Raw genomic sequence first — 13,972 nt, 5'->3', positions numbered from 1 at the left:
CGAGAGCAGCCAATAGCGGCGCGGCGCCGCGCGGGGCCGCCGGGATCCGTAGTGCGGAGGACGCGGCGCGGGGATGCGGGCGGCGCTGCGGCTGCAGTTCGGCCGGACGCGGTGGGCGCTCCGCGTCTCGGAGGCGGCCCCCCGGCCGCGCTGCGTCGGGCCCGGCTCCGCCCCGTCCCCGCGGTGCTGGAGCTGCGGCGGCGCTCTCTCCGGCGTGGACGCGGTCCCCCACTTCTGCCCCCGCTGCCGGGCCCTGCAGCCGCCGGAGTCTCGGCCCGACCTCTTCCGCCTCATGGAGTGGTGAGTGCCGGCGGGGCGGACTCGGGCGGAGCGGGCCGCGCTCCTCACGCCGCCTTCTGTCGCCCGCAGTGACCGCTCCTTCCGTCTTGACGCGCAGCGGCTGCAGCGGCGGTTCCGGAGCCTTCAGCGCGCGCTGCACCCCGACCGCTTCGGCCGCAGACCGGCGGTGAGTGCGGAACCCGGGGAACGAGCGCTGTGTCGGCTCCAAGCTGGGGGACTGCGCCGCGCGGGGCTGCCGCAGAGATTCTTGGAGTCCTACAACCGCTTGAGTCGGAAACGGACCCCGAAGGCCGTCTGTTCCCACTGCCTGCAGTGCACAGGGACACCCACAGCTCCAGCAGTGCTCACAGCCCCGTGCCCTGAGCGTGGCTGTGTGCAGGGATGGGGCAGCACCAGCTCCCTGGGCACCCTGTGCAGTGCCTCACTGCCCTTGGTGTCAAAACTTCTTCCGTTTATGCAATTTAAATCTCCCCTCTTTGAGTTTGAAACCATTTCCCCTTGTCCCGTCACAACTGACCCTGCTAAAAAGCCTGTCCCTACAGCCCCCATAGATACTGATGGTGACACAGTGCTGCTGTGCTGCTTGTGACCTTAGGTAACAGCAAGCAATGTGTTTCAGTCACTGCTTATTGATGCATTTCTGTTACATCTCTTCCACCGGCAGCAGGAGCAGCGCTACTCGGAGCAGCACTCCTCCCTTGTGAACAAGGCCTACCAGACGCTGCTGCACCCCCTGAGCCGCGGCCTCTACCTGGTGAGTGCTGGGATGGGCAGATGCACACACCTGCCTTGGGGCTGCTGGCACCCACAGCCAGTCGGTTGCCCACTCAAAGGCTGTGATATTCACGTTTCCAAATTGCTGGTTTTTCCTCCAGCTGGAGCTGAGCGGGGTGGAGCCGGCCCAGGAGACGGACTCTGATGCAGATTCAGAGTTTCTCATGGAAATCATGGAAATCAATGAGAAACTAGCAGAGCCTAAGAATGATGAGGTCCTTGGAGAAATAGAAACTTTAATTAAAGGTGGGCTGAGCTCTGATGGTTTTGTACAGAATGAGTTTTACATCCTTGTACTTTGTACAATACAGAAGTCTTTCCAGAAGACTTTTCTGCTTTAGGTATCTTGGCATTGCTGTCACTAAATTCTGTTACTTTTGAATGGACTTGCTGCGTATTTTTTTCCCCACAAAATAAGAATGCTGTCTTTCCTAATTCATGTCATCTAAAAATCCAATCTAGCTTAAGAAAATCGATATAACAGTACCTATTCTGATGGCAAAGTAGGTCTGTGTATTGATCAGAAAAAGGATTACATTCCACCTCCAGCAGACCACAGCAAGGAAAATTGTTATCAGAGAGACACACAGTGTGCAATTACAGCTTCTTATTTCTGTCTACCCAAATATGTAGAGTTTACTTAATGTTGAGGAAGAATCCTGGGTGCAGTGTTGGAGATCAAAGCAACTTAAGCTGCTGGGAAGTGAGTGACCACTGTTTTGTGGGTACTGCTGTCTGTAAGGCCATCTCAATAAAGAACCACTTGTGGAATGGTAATGAAAAGAACTGACAGTGCTAACACAGTGAGCTCTCGTCTTCCAAAGGACCACACCACAGTCTGAATGCAGCTGTGTTATGGAACAAAATCGGAGTAAAATGATGTGTTTTACAGATAGACAAGAAGAACTGACCGAAGAGGTGACCGCAGCTTTTGAAAGAGGTAGTTGTTTTATTAAGTAATCAGCTGCCATAAACGTATCAGTTATAAATGGCAAAAACACATTCTGCTATTGAGAATAAATGGGCAGGAGCTCGAACCATTCCAGACAAGATTTTGATACGAGGGAGCAGTCCTTATATTTCTCTTCTAGGCCTCACAATTTCTTTACTGTTAGGCTTACATGGCATGCGTTGCAATCCTAAAACATCATATGGAAAGTACTAGCAGCTCGTGAAGCACGAGAACCTTATCGTTTGCTGTTCTTTGTACAGGGAGCATTGAGGACTGCATTGCATCTATCCTTCAGCAGCCATCCTTCCCCTCCCATTAATAGTTAATTAAGGAGCAGTTGTTTCAGTATAATTTCTGGAATTGCCCCTTTGCATACCACAGTGCTACCAACTGTATTTTTCAGTGATGGCAGTTGGTTTAAGAATATACATTCCCCCTACAAAAATGCTTTGTCTCCTCTATAGACCTAAAATTACCCGCTGTCTACATCACCACCACAGCCACCTCACAGAAGAGTTATTAAAGAGCATTTGTGCCCCATTTCCTTCCTCGGTTCTTGTTTTACAGAACACCTCCACTAGGGAGCTCCAAACTTCCCAACAGAAGCAGCAGCAGGCACCACGTGTTCCTCAGTGCATGGGCTCTCACAGCTTGCAGTTCTTGGTTCTGAAACAGCTGCTGGCGAGGGAATCTTGAGATTGATTTTGAAAATGAAAATTGTCCTCCTCCTGTTAAATAATCCTCTAATATTTATTTTTATTTCCTTGCAGATGACCTTCAGGAAGCTAAGAAGCTTCTAGCCAAAATGAAGTACTTTGCAAACTTAGAGGACAAACTAAAGAACAAGAAGATCCCTTCCTGATAGTGCCTCCTTTGCCATTAAGAATTAACGTAATGTTTAATTAAACTGCTGATTTAGTAACCAAACCCAGACAAATGGTGTTTGCCTCCTACGCCTCTGTTAGAAGCTTTACTTCTGAGAGAAAGAAGGCAAACAGAGAAAGCAGTGCTTGCTGCAGCACCCGGTCGCTTACAGCTGGGAGCAGGCCAAGCTTACAGCCAGGAGAAGCTGCACTGTGTGCCTAAGATTACTGTCCTCAGAGTTACAGGTGTGGAAGTCATCAGAGAGACACAAACTGCGTGCAATTATGGCTTCTTACCTTTGTCTACTAAAATATGTAGAGTTTGTTTCATGTTGAGGGAAAGTCCTGGGTGCAGTGTTGGAGGATCAAAGGGAAAGCTCGTTCAGCTCTGCTGTTCAGCTCTGCCTCATCCCCTGGGATGCATCCTACCCACCCACCTTGGAAAAAAAATCTTTAACAGTGAAATGATTTTGATTTTGTTTCCTTATCATCACCTGTCCTTTCTGCTCCTTTGTACTTTTGGGGACATTGATTTCAATGAAGGATGTTTCCTGGCCCAAAAATGAGCAGAAGTTTTAAAGCCCTGTGGGATAGTTTGAAGTATGAAGACATGAGGACGGGGAAAAAACAAAAAGCACAACTCAAAGACCAGGAACTGTTTTATTATTACTGTTTTAGGAAACAAAGCTTTCTAATAAACCTCATCATTACTTAAGATAATCTAATAAAGATAAATCACATCAGCATCACACTGCCTTGATTGCTTTGAGACAGACTGCACGTGTCTGCGCAGGAGAACCAGCAGGGATTTAATGTCCTTAAATCTTATTCTGAGATTATTTCAATTAAAAAGCAGCAGCTACAGACCTCACGTTAATGCACTGAGTGGAATATTTCAAACAGCAGCTCTGCAGTGGGTCAGCTCACGTTTGGGTTGAACACCTCAGACCCCAAGCTACAAATTCTTCAGTAAAGCACTAACAGGTGCTTGGATCTGAAAAAGGAGCTCAGAACTACAAGAGCTCCTGCAGTTTGGTGCCATCCACAGGCAGGGGCTGGAGGCAGCGAGGAGTGGAATTCATTCAGCAGCCACTGCCACCATTTCTGCATTCTTACATCAAGTTTTATCTAAACACTGAGTCTTCTGTGTAATGCATTCTAACAGCAGTTCAGCAGTATCTTTTAACAGCATTTTAGGAAGATTGCCTTTACTTAAACTTCCTCTCAGTATGCAGGAGGAAGTAATGAACTACTTGTTCATAGTGTTACAGCGCTCATTTAGAGGACATTTGTAATTCTCATTAAGGTCATTCAGTTACAGCTTTGAAAATACTTTGTTAATATTCATCATGGAGTTGGCTTCTTTCATTAAGTTCTGTTTCCTTTTCTTTGCTTTTTCCTCCAAAATTAAGTTTGTGAAATTCCTTTTTGATCTCCAGAAAAGATTTGTTTTTTGTCTCAGGAATTACCAGGAAGATGAAAGCAGCAACAAAGGAGCACTCCAGTAAGAACACCACAAAACAGAACTGCTTCAGTCCTTTCTGAAAATAAATGGCATTTATGATTGCAGCAAAGCAAAGCACAACAGTGGGTTTTGGAAAACAAAGAGCCTGTTTTGTTTTTCATGGTAACCTGACTGCCTGACAGGGGGCTCCCAGAGAACACAGACCCAGCAGCCCTGAGTGCAACTTCTGCCTCTGCTTTGACACAAAAGCATACAGGATTATTAACAAACCTTTCATCTTACTGAAGTGCTGAGATCCAGCTTTTCTAGTTTTGATACCTTCTGTTTTTCCTTTTGAATCTGAACCCCCTCACGCATTCCTTTCACTTTTTACTTAAAAATTTTAGGTGACAAACAGTAACAGAACGGTTTATTTTTATTTTTTATTCTATTATTTATTTTTATTATTTATATTTATTAGTTACATTAGCTGAGGGTTTGTGTGCACCCAATGCTGATGTCTCACTTTATTAACAGAAGGCAGTTTGATGGAACGTTAGAGCAGAGTTAAGTGGAAGGTGAAGCAATCTGGAAAAATAAAATACGCCAACTTACCACTATGAAAGGAAAAAGCATTCCAATGGTGAAGAAACTAATCCAGCTAACAGTCCCTCCAATCATGCAGGCAGCAGGACGTGAAGACTGCACAAAGATTTCAGCAGTCAGCGTGTTGGTTATGCCACCTGGGGAGTGTGAGAGACAGCAGGTGATTGTGGCACGTGGCTGTTTACAAAGTGCTCCTAATGGCACCAAGAGCTGCCATTTTTAATGGCACTTAATGGCACTTTAATGGCAGTCCCTGCTTGCACAGTGAGCTTCTAAAGGGGGCCTGTTTCAGTAGGACAGCTCAGGCACCAAAGGTCCCTTTAAAAGTGTAACAGGTTTTTTCTTGCTTCTTGCCTGAATGGAAGGCCAGAACCAAGAGCCCCACCTGACACACAGCTGACCCTGACAAGAACTCAGCCCGAGCCTCAGTTTCAGCTTGTGTGATGCTATTCATTCTGATGAACTGTCAGACTTGCATTCCTTAATGAGAGCCCTGGCAGCCTTAAGTAAATACACTGCTTACACAGCAGTTGCTCACGTTTCTCCTTACACCCTCCAACACACAGCTGAGCATTTTAAAACATGCTTTACTGAGCTGTACCTGGTCCCAGCCCAAAGCTCAGAATGAAGGCAAATATCGACATCATGCTCACGTAAGGCACCCAGGGGTACAGCTCCTGGAACAGAAGAGAATGAAAAGCTTCAGTTTGTATTTCAATAATCTAGCTCTAGCTTAAGTTACACATTCCTCAGTTCTTTTATTTCAAGACCAGCAGTCATTCACTGATGCTTTTAACAGGACCTGCTTCAGAGAAAGTCAATATTGCTAACCTCAGATTTTACCAGATGGCTTCTAATACTTCTGTCAAGATTTATCATCAGTTCTCTGAGGTGAAAACAGCATCAGCATGGAAAATAATTACTACTAGTTCAACATTTTGTCAGTGCTTATTTTGGCATTTCAGAATGATCCTATGAGTTACCTAATTACCTTTGAGCACTCAAAGTAAACAGATTTTCCTCACTGCATTGTTTATATGTACATAAAGTTCAACAGTGCAGTAAAGAAGCACTAGGATTGCTAGAGATGCATGCATGCAAAACTAAGGATGGTACAAACATTATTACTGCACAGTTTTGTCAGTATTAAACACAGCTTTAAAACAAATACAGGACCAAATCTTCTGAGAGCTCTCTTACAGAAACAGCTCCAGAATCAAATCTTTCAACTGCTGCCGTTTTTTACAGTGCCATTCAACACAGCCCAGCTCCCACCTTCCAGCTTTGAGTATCACAGATTCACTCTCACTGTTAGTTACATCACATAACAAAAATGAGTCCTACTGTGCACCTGGTAAGTCAGAGAGAACGTTAAAACAATGCTCCAGAGGGTCATAAGGAGGTATCCCCCAAGGATGAGGTATCTTCTCCCCACGCGGTCTATCAGTAAACCCTATGGACAAGACAATGTTTTGTTACCATACTGCGCTCGTATTCACCAACATCAGACTGTTACAGTCTTACTGAAGGCAGAAGGAATTGTTGCATACACAGGTGAGTGCTGTGAGGCATTCACAAGCGCCAGTGCCAAGAGTCACATAGGGGATTTTTTCAGCCGAGATCCCAGCTTGCTCGAAAACATAGGTTGCATAGAAATAAATCTACAAAGGGGGGAAAAAAAAGCAGAATTAAGCATTTGTAGTAGGTAAACTGTCAGCTGGAGACAAGATTATGTTCATATTAATCATACATCTGAATCTATTTTATATTGTGACTTACAGCATTTATCCCACTGAGCTGCTGGCCCATGGTCATCACAACCACAGTAATGAGCTGCCATCGCACAGCACGATCAGTGAAGAGCTGCCAGGGCTTCTTGGGTTTCTCCCCATCTAAGGCAAAGCATTCCCGCTGTATGTCTTCCATCTCCCTCTGATACTGTGAAGAACCATGAAATCTCTTCAAAGCTAAAAACAAAGCACCACAACACTCAGTTTGACCTATTCCACAGCTTCTGGAAACTCATCTCTTCTCACAAGGACCCAACCTTTGCTAAAATACAAAAGTTTTCTACTCTAAGCTAAGAAAAACAGCTATTTGCTTTGTGACTTATTTTTTGCTTGCTGATTGTGATGCTGTAATGAGATGATAATAGCAGGGTGGCAAAGCCTTTGGCTGCAGCAAATTGAATGAGCCCAAACGCAGCAGCCATAGATACAGAAATAAAAGAAAAGAGCTGCTTACCTTTGGAAGGCCTCAGGGAGGCAGGAATCTCCATTAAGAGATGCCCTCATCTTCACTGCCAACCCTGAAATGAAGGCTGGCAAGGGGTGGATCCTGGCTTCAGCCCTTCTGGTCACTCAGGTTACACCTGAGCTCCCCTGGGCTGGCCCTGCCTTCCTACCAGGTGCTCAATCACTGCTTCAGGCCATGACAGCATTTCTACTACACTGGTTTTCTAGAAGGAAGGGTACCCTCTTTACTCGTGTTTTGCTGTGGTAGATTAGGAGATTTGAGGCATTCCTTTTATTTACGTTAAATATCTGACCTTGAAACATTCCCAAGGCAAACTGCTTGGAATTGTTCTACATCTGGGCCACAAACTGCCAAACTCTTTTCACTGGAGGACATTCAAAGCAGTCTACCATCTTCTGCTTAAATTCCAGACAAACCACATCTTTTGTTACACCCACGTCTTTAATTTTGCCAGTGGGATGAATTTAGTGGACTGCAGGGAAGAAGATAACTTTCTTGATTCTTGTAAAGCAAAATACTACCTGAATGGTAGTATTGAATGGTAGAATGGTAGTATTCCATTCCATCTGGATGGAAGACCAAAGGCTGTGTAATGTTGTGCTGATAAAGAGAAAAGTGAAATCTGGAACCCAATGTGCTCATCACAACCTTCTGAAGATGCAGAGAAAGAACCACTGTGAGTTACCTTTGGCACAGCTCAGCTCATCACCTCTATCAATAAGGAGATATCTGGGACTTTCAGGAAACCATGGCAGGAACAAAAGCTGGGCAAATGCTGGAACACAGCTGCTGGATAGCAAAAGTGGCCAATAGGCTTCTGCACCTAGTATTTCTCTGAGAGACGTGGGGAGAAAGCAAGATGTTTGACCTTCATTAATTGCTTCTTGTAACCTGTTCCTACATACTGTGAACCTCAACAGAAAGAGGCTTGCAAAGCATTTTCCACCCACTTTGAAAACAGGCTTCAGTCAGGAAGAAACAAGCAATGCTGCTTTCCTGCTGCTTATTGCTGTGCTGACTCCAATAATTAGCTTCAGAGTTGCTGTGGCAGTGTTTTCTAGCAATACAGGAATGTAAAAGCATCAGAACTTCACCTCAAGCTTAGCACTGAAGCTCCCAATGCTTTTGAGAACGATACAATAATTCGCCTTTGAAAGGAAAGCAGAAGGTCGCCTGATCCCATTCAGAGCTGATCTAATGAGGTGTATTTACATAGAAATTAATTGTTAAAATTGGTACAAGTTGGAATCAACAGGAGAAGGAATGGTGGGCAACAGAAACTTATCCAATAGAAAGCATTTTGCATTTTAAGTACTGACCTCAGATTAGCCAGCCTAAGTTTGTATTTGAATTTATTTTGTAGCACTTCACAGCTACAACAATCAGCAAAATCAGTTAATTCAGAAGGTGGAATAAGGAAAAAGAAACTTTTAAGGGCCTTGGATAGTGGGACAGAGAGAAGAGGAAAGAAAAGATGAAGCAGATAACGTGCTGTGACACATTAGGGCAGGAGGAAGCTTGTGGCAGACTTCATGAAAGAAGCTTTTCATCTACGGTTTTTTGGAAACCAACTGTACAAAGTCCCCAGCAACCTCATCTGTTCTCACAAAGGATAAAAACAGCAGCAGTGCTGTTATAAAGAAATTCAGAGGCCCTCCCTCAAGCCCTGTCATATGTGTTTAGTTGTAACCCACTATCCCCAGCAAAAACATGAACTGTGCCCATTTACTGGTGCCATTCTCTTCGACATATCTAAACTGAGAATAATTCCCTTGGGACATGGATAGTAGACAGTTGGGAGTTTTAAGAACAAAATAGCAAAAGCAGCTTTCCCAGGTTTTTATGTTACACCTTCTGTATAAGTTGCTCAGTAGTGCTACAGTGAGGATCCTTCAGGAAGCTGCAAGGAATTGCAGTTCCTTACACACAAGTAACGGGAGGTAGAAAAGTACACGTATTTCTAACCTCAAACCAATTATTTGTCCTGACAGAATGCCCCCAGTCAGAAAGATGGAGCTACCCATGGCCATGCCTCCTCGGAGATGTTTTGGGGCAACCTCCCCAAGGTACAAGGGTTGCACACAGAGCCCAACGCCTGCAAAGCAGAAACATTTCTCTATGAACAGACTGTACCTTCGCAGTTTTTCGCACATCATACGATATTCAGCACTTAACCCTGTGCTCAAGAACATTGTTCCTTCACCAGACTCTGGTTATTGAACAATGATGTCAGTAGTGAAATATTATCTTATTCTGGCTAATTACAACCACACAAAGATATGGGTCTTCGTGCCTTTACAAACAGGTGTAATACTATAATGAGATGGAGAGTACCATGATAATAGCAGGGTGGCAAATCTTTGGCTGCAGCAAACAAAAACTAGCCCAAATACAACAGCCACAGATACTGCAACGAAGGAAAAGAGCTACTCGCCTTCAGAAAGCCTCAGATAAGCAGGGATCTCCAGCAAGAAAAGCCTTCACCTCCACTGCCAACCCTTAAATGAGGGCTGGGAAGGGCTGCATCCTGGCTACCCCCCTTCTGGTTATTCAGGTACATTGCATGCACCTGAGCTCTCCTGGGTTGGCGCTGCCTTCCCACCAGGTGCTCCATCACTGCTTCAGGCTGCGACTCAACATTTCCACTACAAGTCACACTATGGTAGGACAGCATTACAGGACTTGAATCTTTTCAGGTTCCAAGTTTTGCTTTGAAATATAATACTTAACCAAAACACGTAGGAAATGGGACTTGTTCTGCGAATTTACCTCCCTTCAGAGTCCAAATTAAACTACAGAATGTCTTTCAGATCAAACCTACAAAGCAGCACACAAAGACATAATGTAATATCTAGAGACTCACCGGTAATGTTAAGTCATCAGACACCACAGCTTATTGAAAGCAGGGATAGGAGATCTCTTACCTGAATTTATACCGATCAAAAACCTTCCAACAATCAGCAACTCAAACAATCCTGTTGGAAAACTGATCCCCATTAAAATGGCAGCCAGTATGGCTATAATGTTATTCATCAGAAGGGCTCCTTTCCTGAAGGGGAAAAAAAAGTTTTATTTTTTGGTAATATGGACAAATGGGCTTTGGAAGAGACATGCTGCTCACTGGAAATCTGTTCACTCACATCTGAAAACAGCCATGGCAAGGCAGGAACATGGCTTTGTTCATTCACACTGTGTTTATATGGAATGTTAATGAAATATTTCACATCACACAGCACGTCCTTACCATTAATACAGGGCACAGACGCACACTTGTGGGAGATGTGTTTTCACACAGTATTTCCATACTCTTGGAAGAACTCCTAGGAAGAAAGTCGGAAAAGAAGACGTGTTCTGTCTGTGCCTGTCCCTGTAACTCACCTGCCCAGCTGAATGGCCATGCTGCCTCCAATCAGGGCTCCACACAGGCCACCAAGTGAAAAGATAGAAGCAATGACAGACCAAAGAAAAGTCAGCAGGTTGGGATTGAGTTCCACGTGATAACGACTGGCCCAGGTTTCATTTAAGAACTTGTGTATGTGCTGCAGTAGAGAAAGAATGGTGTAAGTACAGCATTCCATCTAGCCCTACAGCGTGCTATTAGGAGTCAGACCTAAATCCTGAAAGCAGGATGTTCTCTGACACAGCAGATAGATGCAGTAACAAATGCAACATTCCTGGCTCAAACGAAGATGTTACTTGTTTAGTTCTGTTAATTATTCTAAAGCAATTACACAGGATAGCTGAATTACCACAAAGCAGAATACTTACCTGAGTGGGGGCATTGATAATGGAAACATTATATCCATACTGAAAGGTCCCTCCAATTCCCACCGAGCAAACAGCCAGAAACAAGGTCCAGCTGGGAAACTAGGGAACAAGAGAGTGAGGTATGAACACTGGCAGGCCCTCAAACTCACATGTGCTTAACACCTAGGAGAAGAATCAGGGAGGTAATCATGGACTTTTTGGACTGTGAAAGTATTTGGTTAGAAAATGATACAAGCTCTCCAATATCTGTAGTGGGAGAAACATTTCACACTGATGTTGGTCACAGTTGTAGTATTTTCAAGGGACACAAATGTGACAAACTTCCAGGTTAACCTTAGGATACACAACTGATGACATCTACTGAACTGTGGGAATCTGTTCTGCACCAACCATGCTGTTCATGGTGTCAATTTTTATACAGAATTTTAGGACCTAACATGAACAAAATCAGAGCAACATTTCCATTAGATGCCCTGTGATTCCCTGTGGATAGAAAGTATTTATCTGAATGACAGCCAAGGCAATGAATTAAGAGTAAGCAATAAGGGTTGTAGCGAAGTGGTAGGAAAACAAAACCAACACATGCCAAATACAGGCATTGCCCACTCAAATCTTTCCATTAACCAAGTACCATCCACACACCCTGTGTGCCTCATGGGCTGCATGCCCTGTAACCACCTTCATTTTGCTTCCATAAGGTAAGCCCATGGCAGCAGGCTCCCAACAGATGGTGCCATGTGCCCTCTACCTCAGTTAAGAGGTGCTGATTTTTGGGCCAGCCCTTGCAGAACAGTTTGGAATGAGTAAAATAAGACCAAGAACCCCAGCATCAGAAATACATGAATGGGAACTGGTTTCCTCTAGCAGCCCGTGATTAAATTCCATTTAAGTACAAACAAAACAGAGAAAAAGCAACGCTGATTACATCTCACAATTCACTTCTTGCTGAGAAATGTAATCTCTCCATTCCCATTTTATCTTCTTCCAGCAATAATATGAAGTTTCATGCATAACTTCAATCTAAAATACTCCAAAGTCAAAATAATCCTGGCAATGATTTTCTATGCCTGCTAAAGACATGGTTTTAATCTGCATAACAGAACTACAGCCATGGAAGCCCGCTTAGAGGGAACAAACAAGAAACAGCATAATCTTGAGCAAGAACTACAAAAATGCAGCAGCAGCAACACAGCCATTAGAGCAGCACAGAGATTTGGTTCCCTAATGACCCACTTCTCTGAACAAGGCCTTCGTTCACCCCCACCTCATGCTCCTTATCTGCCAGGCAGCTGGGTAAGAATTCTTGTGATGAACTCCAAGCTCCATTCAGAGCAACCGCGAAAAATCACTATTTTACATTTATCAGAGTGCACCCCCAATAAATTACTCAATTTTGAAGGTTATCGTTACATTTTGATTGAAGTTGGAAATAGCATAGGAAGATTTATTTAATATTAAGGGTTTGCTGTGCCTAATTGTGCATATATTCATATGCCCCATACGTGCTACATACATATTAAGGCTGTTACACGTAGATGCGCATCTCTGCAGCCACATCCCCCCACCACTGTACCAGACACAGAAAGCTCCAGGACTAACAATGTACCCCATTACCAACACAAAGCCCCAGCAAGGCACCTAGGCCACGAATGGTTACAGGACACACCTTTACAACACCTTATGCTCCCTGTTTGGTTACACGAGGTGTACCAGGCAGATTTACTGACTGTATACAACACGAGAGGTCAGCAAGCCCTGCGTGTAACATCTGCTATGATGAGCTGCAGGCTCATTCCTTCCTCCTATGCCCCTCTTGCTCTTTTGAGCCTCTGGTTCCAAAGTGAGAGCTAAAGTGAGAAGACGCTGCAGGGGGTCAGGAAAGGAGCCCAAGATCACTGACCCAAGCCATATACTTTGTTTTGCTATGACACCTCCACTTTTCCTCCTGCCCAGTCAGCCTGCTCATTCCCCTCATATGCTGTGTCACATGTGTTGCAGTTTGGGCCTGGATTTCTTATCCCACAGACAACAGCCTTGTGTGTTTCACGAGTTATTGAACTCGTGATGGTTTATGAGCATTCCAAGAAATTAACCATGAAAAAGCAGGGAGTTACACAACCGTGCAGCACTGCTAGAGCCACAGACTTTTCACAGGACCCATCTGTGAGGCCACAGAGCTCCGCTTACCTTACTGGGCGCGCTCAGCAGGGGCCGGGACTCCATTCACAGCATGGGCTGAATTAGATTTCCTTTGCAAAAATTAGTAAACTACACTATAGGGATAAAAGGTGCCAAAGAAATTGAGTTATTTTTGTAGGAAAACACAGATGTTTGCACTCCACCTCCAGCCTGGGGGATCCTTCTCAACCCTTCTTAAGATGGAAATCGGAGCGGCTGAGGATGGAGGGGAGCTTGGAGATCCCCCAGCCCTGCCGTGTGCTGCCTGCCCACAGCTCAGGCTGCCCAGGGCCCATCCGTGGCCTCAGGCACCTCCAGGGATGGGGCACCGCAGCTCCGGGCAGCACTGCCCTAAAGTCCAACACTCAAAAAGCCTCACAACAGCTGACAACAAAAGCTCGCAGCACGACAGCAACAGCTCCCAGAAACACGTTTAACAGCAGCGCGCCCATACCACAGCACAAAACACCCTTCGGCCACCCGCCAGCGTCCGACCTCGCCTCCCAACGAGCCCCGCACGCCGTTACCTGGCGCTCCGCAGCCATGCCCGCCCGCAGCGCCGCTCAGCTCCCACCTGACCGGCTGCGATCCGCCCGGCGGGGGATCGGCGGCACCGGGCGCACCGCGGCTCTGCCCCGCCGCTCCGTGACCGGGCAGGGCCGGGCGCTCTGCCCCGCGGCCGCGACGGCACCGCACGGCCACGACCGCAGCCCGAGCCCCGAGCCGCGGCACCGGCCGCCCCAGCACTACATCTCCCGTCGCGCCCCGCGGCGGCCGCAGAACTACAGGTCCCGGCGTGCCCCGCCGGCCCCCTCCGAGCGGGGCGAAAGG

At 45.8% G+C, this 13,972-nt stretch overlaps 2 protein-coding genes across 9 annotated transcripts in view; one reads left to right on the top strand and one right to left on the bottom strand.

Annotated features, from left to right (window-relative positions):
• The window catches only part of HSCB (HscB mitochondrial iron-sulfur cluster cochaperone), a 169,224-nt gene extending 166,271 nt beyond the window's left edge, over positions 1-2,953 (top strand). Inside the window, exons 1-6 of one of the 3 annotated variants that reach the window (XM_052689492.1) lie at positions 46-300; positions 370-466; positions 968-1,054; positions 1,176-1,320; positions 1,967-2,014; positions 2,797-2,953. In XM_052689492.1, coding sequence (XP_052545452.1) covers positions 74-300; positions 370-466; positions 968-1,054; positions 1,176-1,320; positions 1,967-2,014; positions 2,797-2,888 — 696 coding nt within the window. In that variant the 5' untranslated portion in view covers positions 46-73 and the 3' untranslated portion in view covers positions 2,889-2,953. Of the gene's footprint in view, positions 1-45; positions 301-369; positions 467-947; positions 1,055-1,175; positions 1,321-1,966; positions 2,015-2,796 lie in introns of those variants that run through there. The other 2 variants (XM_052689491.1, XM_052689493.1) reach the window with 2 other exon arrangements.
• A 577-nt stretch (positions 2,954-3,530) lies between these two features.
• LOC128083874 (solute carrier family 2, facilitated glucose transporter member 11-like) lies at positions 3,531-13,790 on the bottom strand. Of its 6 annotated transcripts, XM_052689466.1 has the most exons (13): positions 13,669-13,775; positions 13,151-13,236; positions 10,964-11,062; positions 10,574-10,734; positions 10,120-10,244; positions 9,161-9,290; positions 7,881-8,029; positions 6,719-6,906; positions 6,490-6,600; positions 6,291-6,392; positions 5,541-5,616; positions 4,949-5,076; positions 3,531-4,430 (listed from the first exon to the last, which is right to left on the bottom strand). In XM_052689466.1, the coding sequence occupies exons 2-13, from the start codon at positions 13,184-13,186 to the stop codon at positions 4,227-4,229; spliced, it is 1,509 nt and encodes a 502-aa protein (XP_052545426.1). In that variant the 5' UTR covers positions 13,187-13,236; positions 13,669-13,775; the 3' UTR covers positions 3,531-4,226. The 6 variants fall into 6 exon arrangements, with proteins under 6 accessions (XP_052545426.1, XP_052545427.1, XP_052545429.1 ...); XM_052689467.1 differs by lacking the exon at positions 13,151-13,236 and having other exon boundaries at positions 13,669-13,790; XM_052689469.1 differs by lacking the exon at positions 13,669-13,775 and adding an exon at positions 10,440-10,515 and having other exon boundaries at positions 10,655-10,734; positions 10,964-13,662.
• Between the last annotated feature and the right edge of the window lie 182 nt (positions 13,791-13,972).

Source organism: Tympanuchus pallidicinctus, unplaced genomic scaffold (genome assembly GCF_026119805.1).
Source record: "Tympanuchus pallidicinctus isolate F22 unplaced genomic scaffold, pur_lepc_1.0 scaffold25, whole genome shotgun sequence".
NCBI classification, from domain to species: domain Eukaryota; kingdom Metazoa; phylum Chordata; class Aves; order Galliformes; family Phasianidae; genus Tympanuchus; species Tympanuchus pallidicinctus.
Note: the sequence above shows the minus strand (reverse complement) of the source record. Positions and strands in the feature narration are given on the sequence as shown.

Bases quoted from the DNA above. Each gene is read 5' to 3' on its own strand.
- LOC128083874 (XM_052689466.1), bottom strand. From the start codon at position 13,186: ATGGAGTCCCGGCCCCTGCTGAGCGCGCCCAGTAAG. The intron at 6,393-6,489 runs GTATGCAACAAT...TCTTGTCCATAG, and splicing joins GCCTCACAGCACTCACCTGT to GGTTTACTGATAGACCGCGT. The intron at 5,077-5,540 runs GTACAGCTCAGT...CACACTCCCCAG, and splicing joins GAGCTTTGGGCTGGGACCAG to GTGGCATAACCAACACGCTG.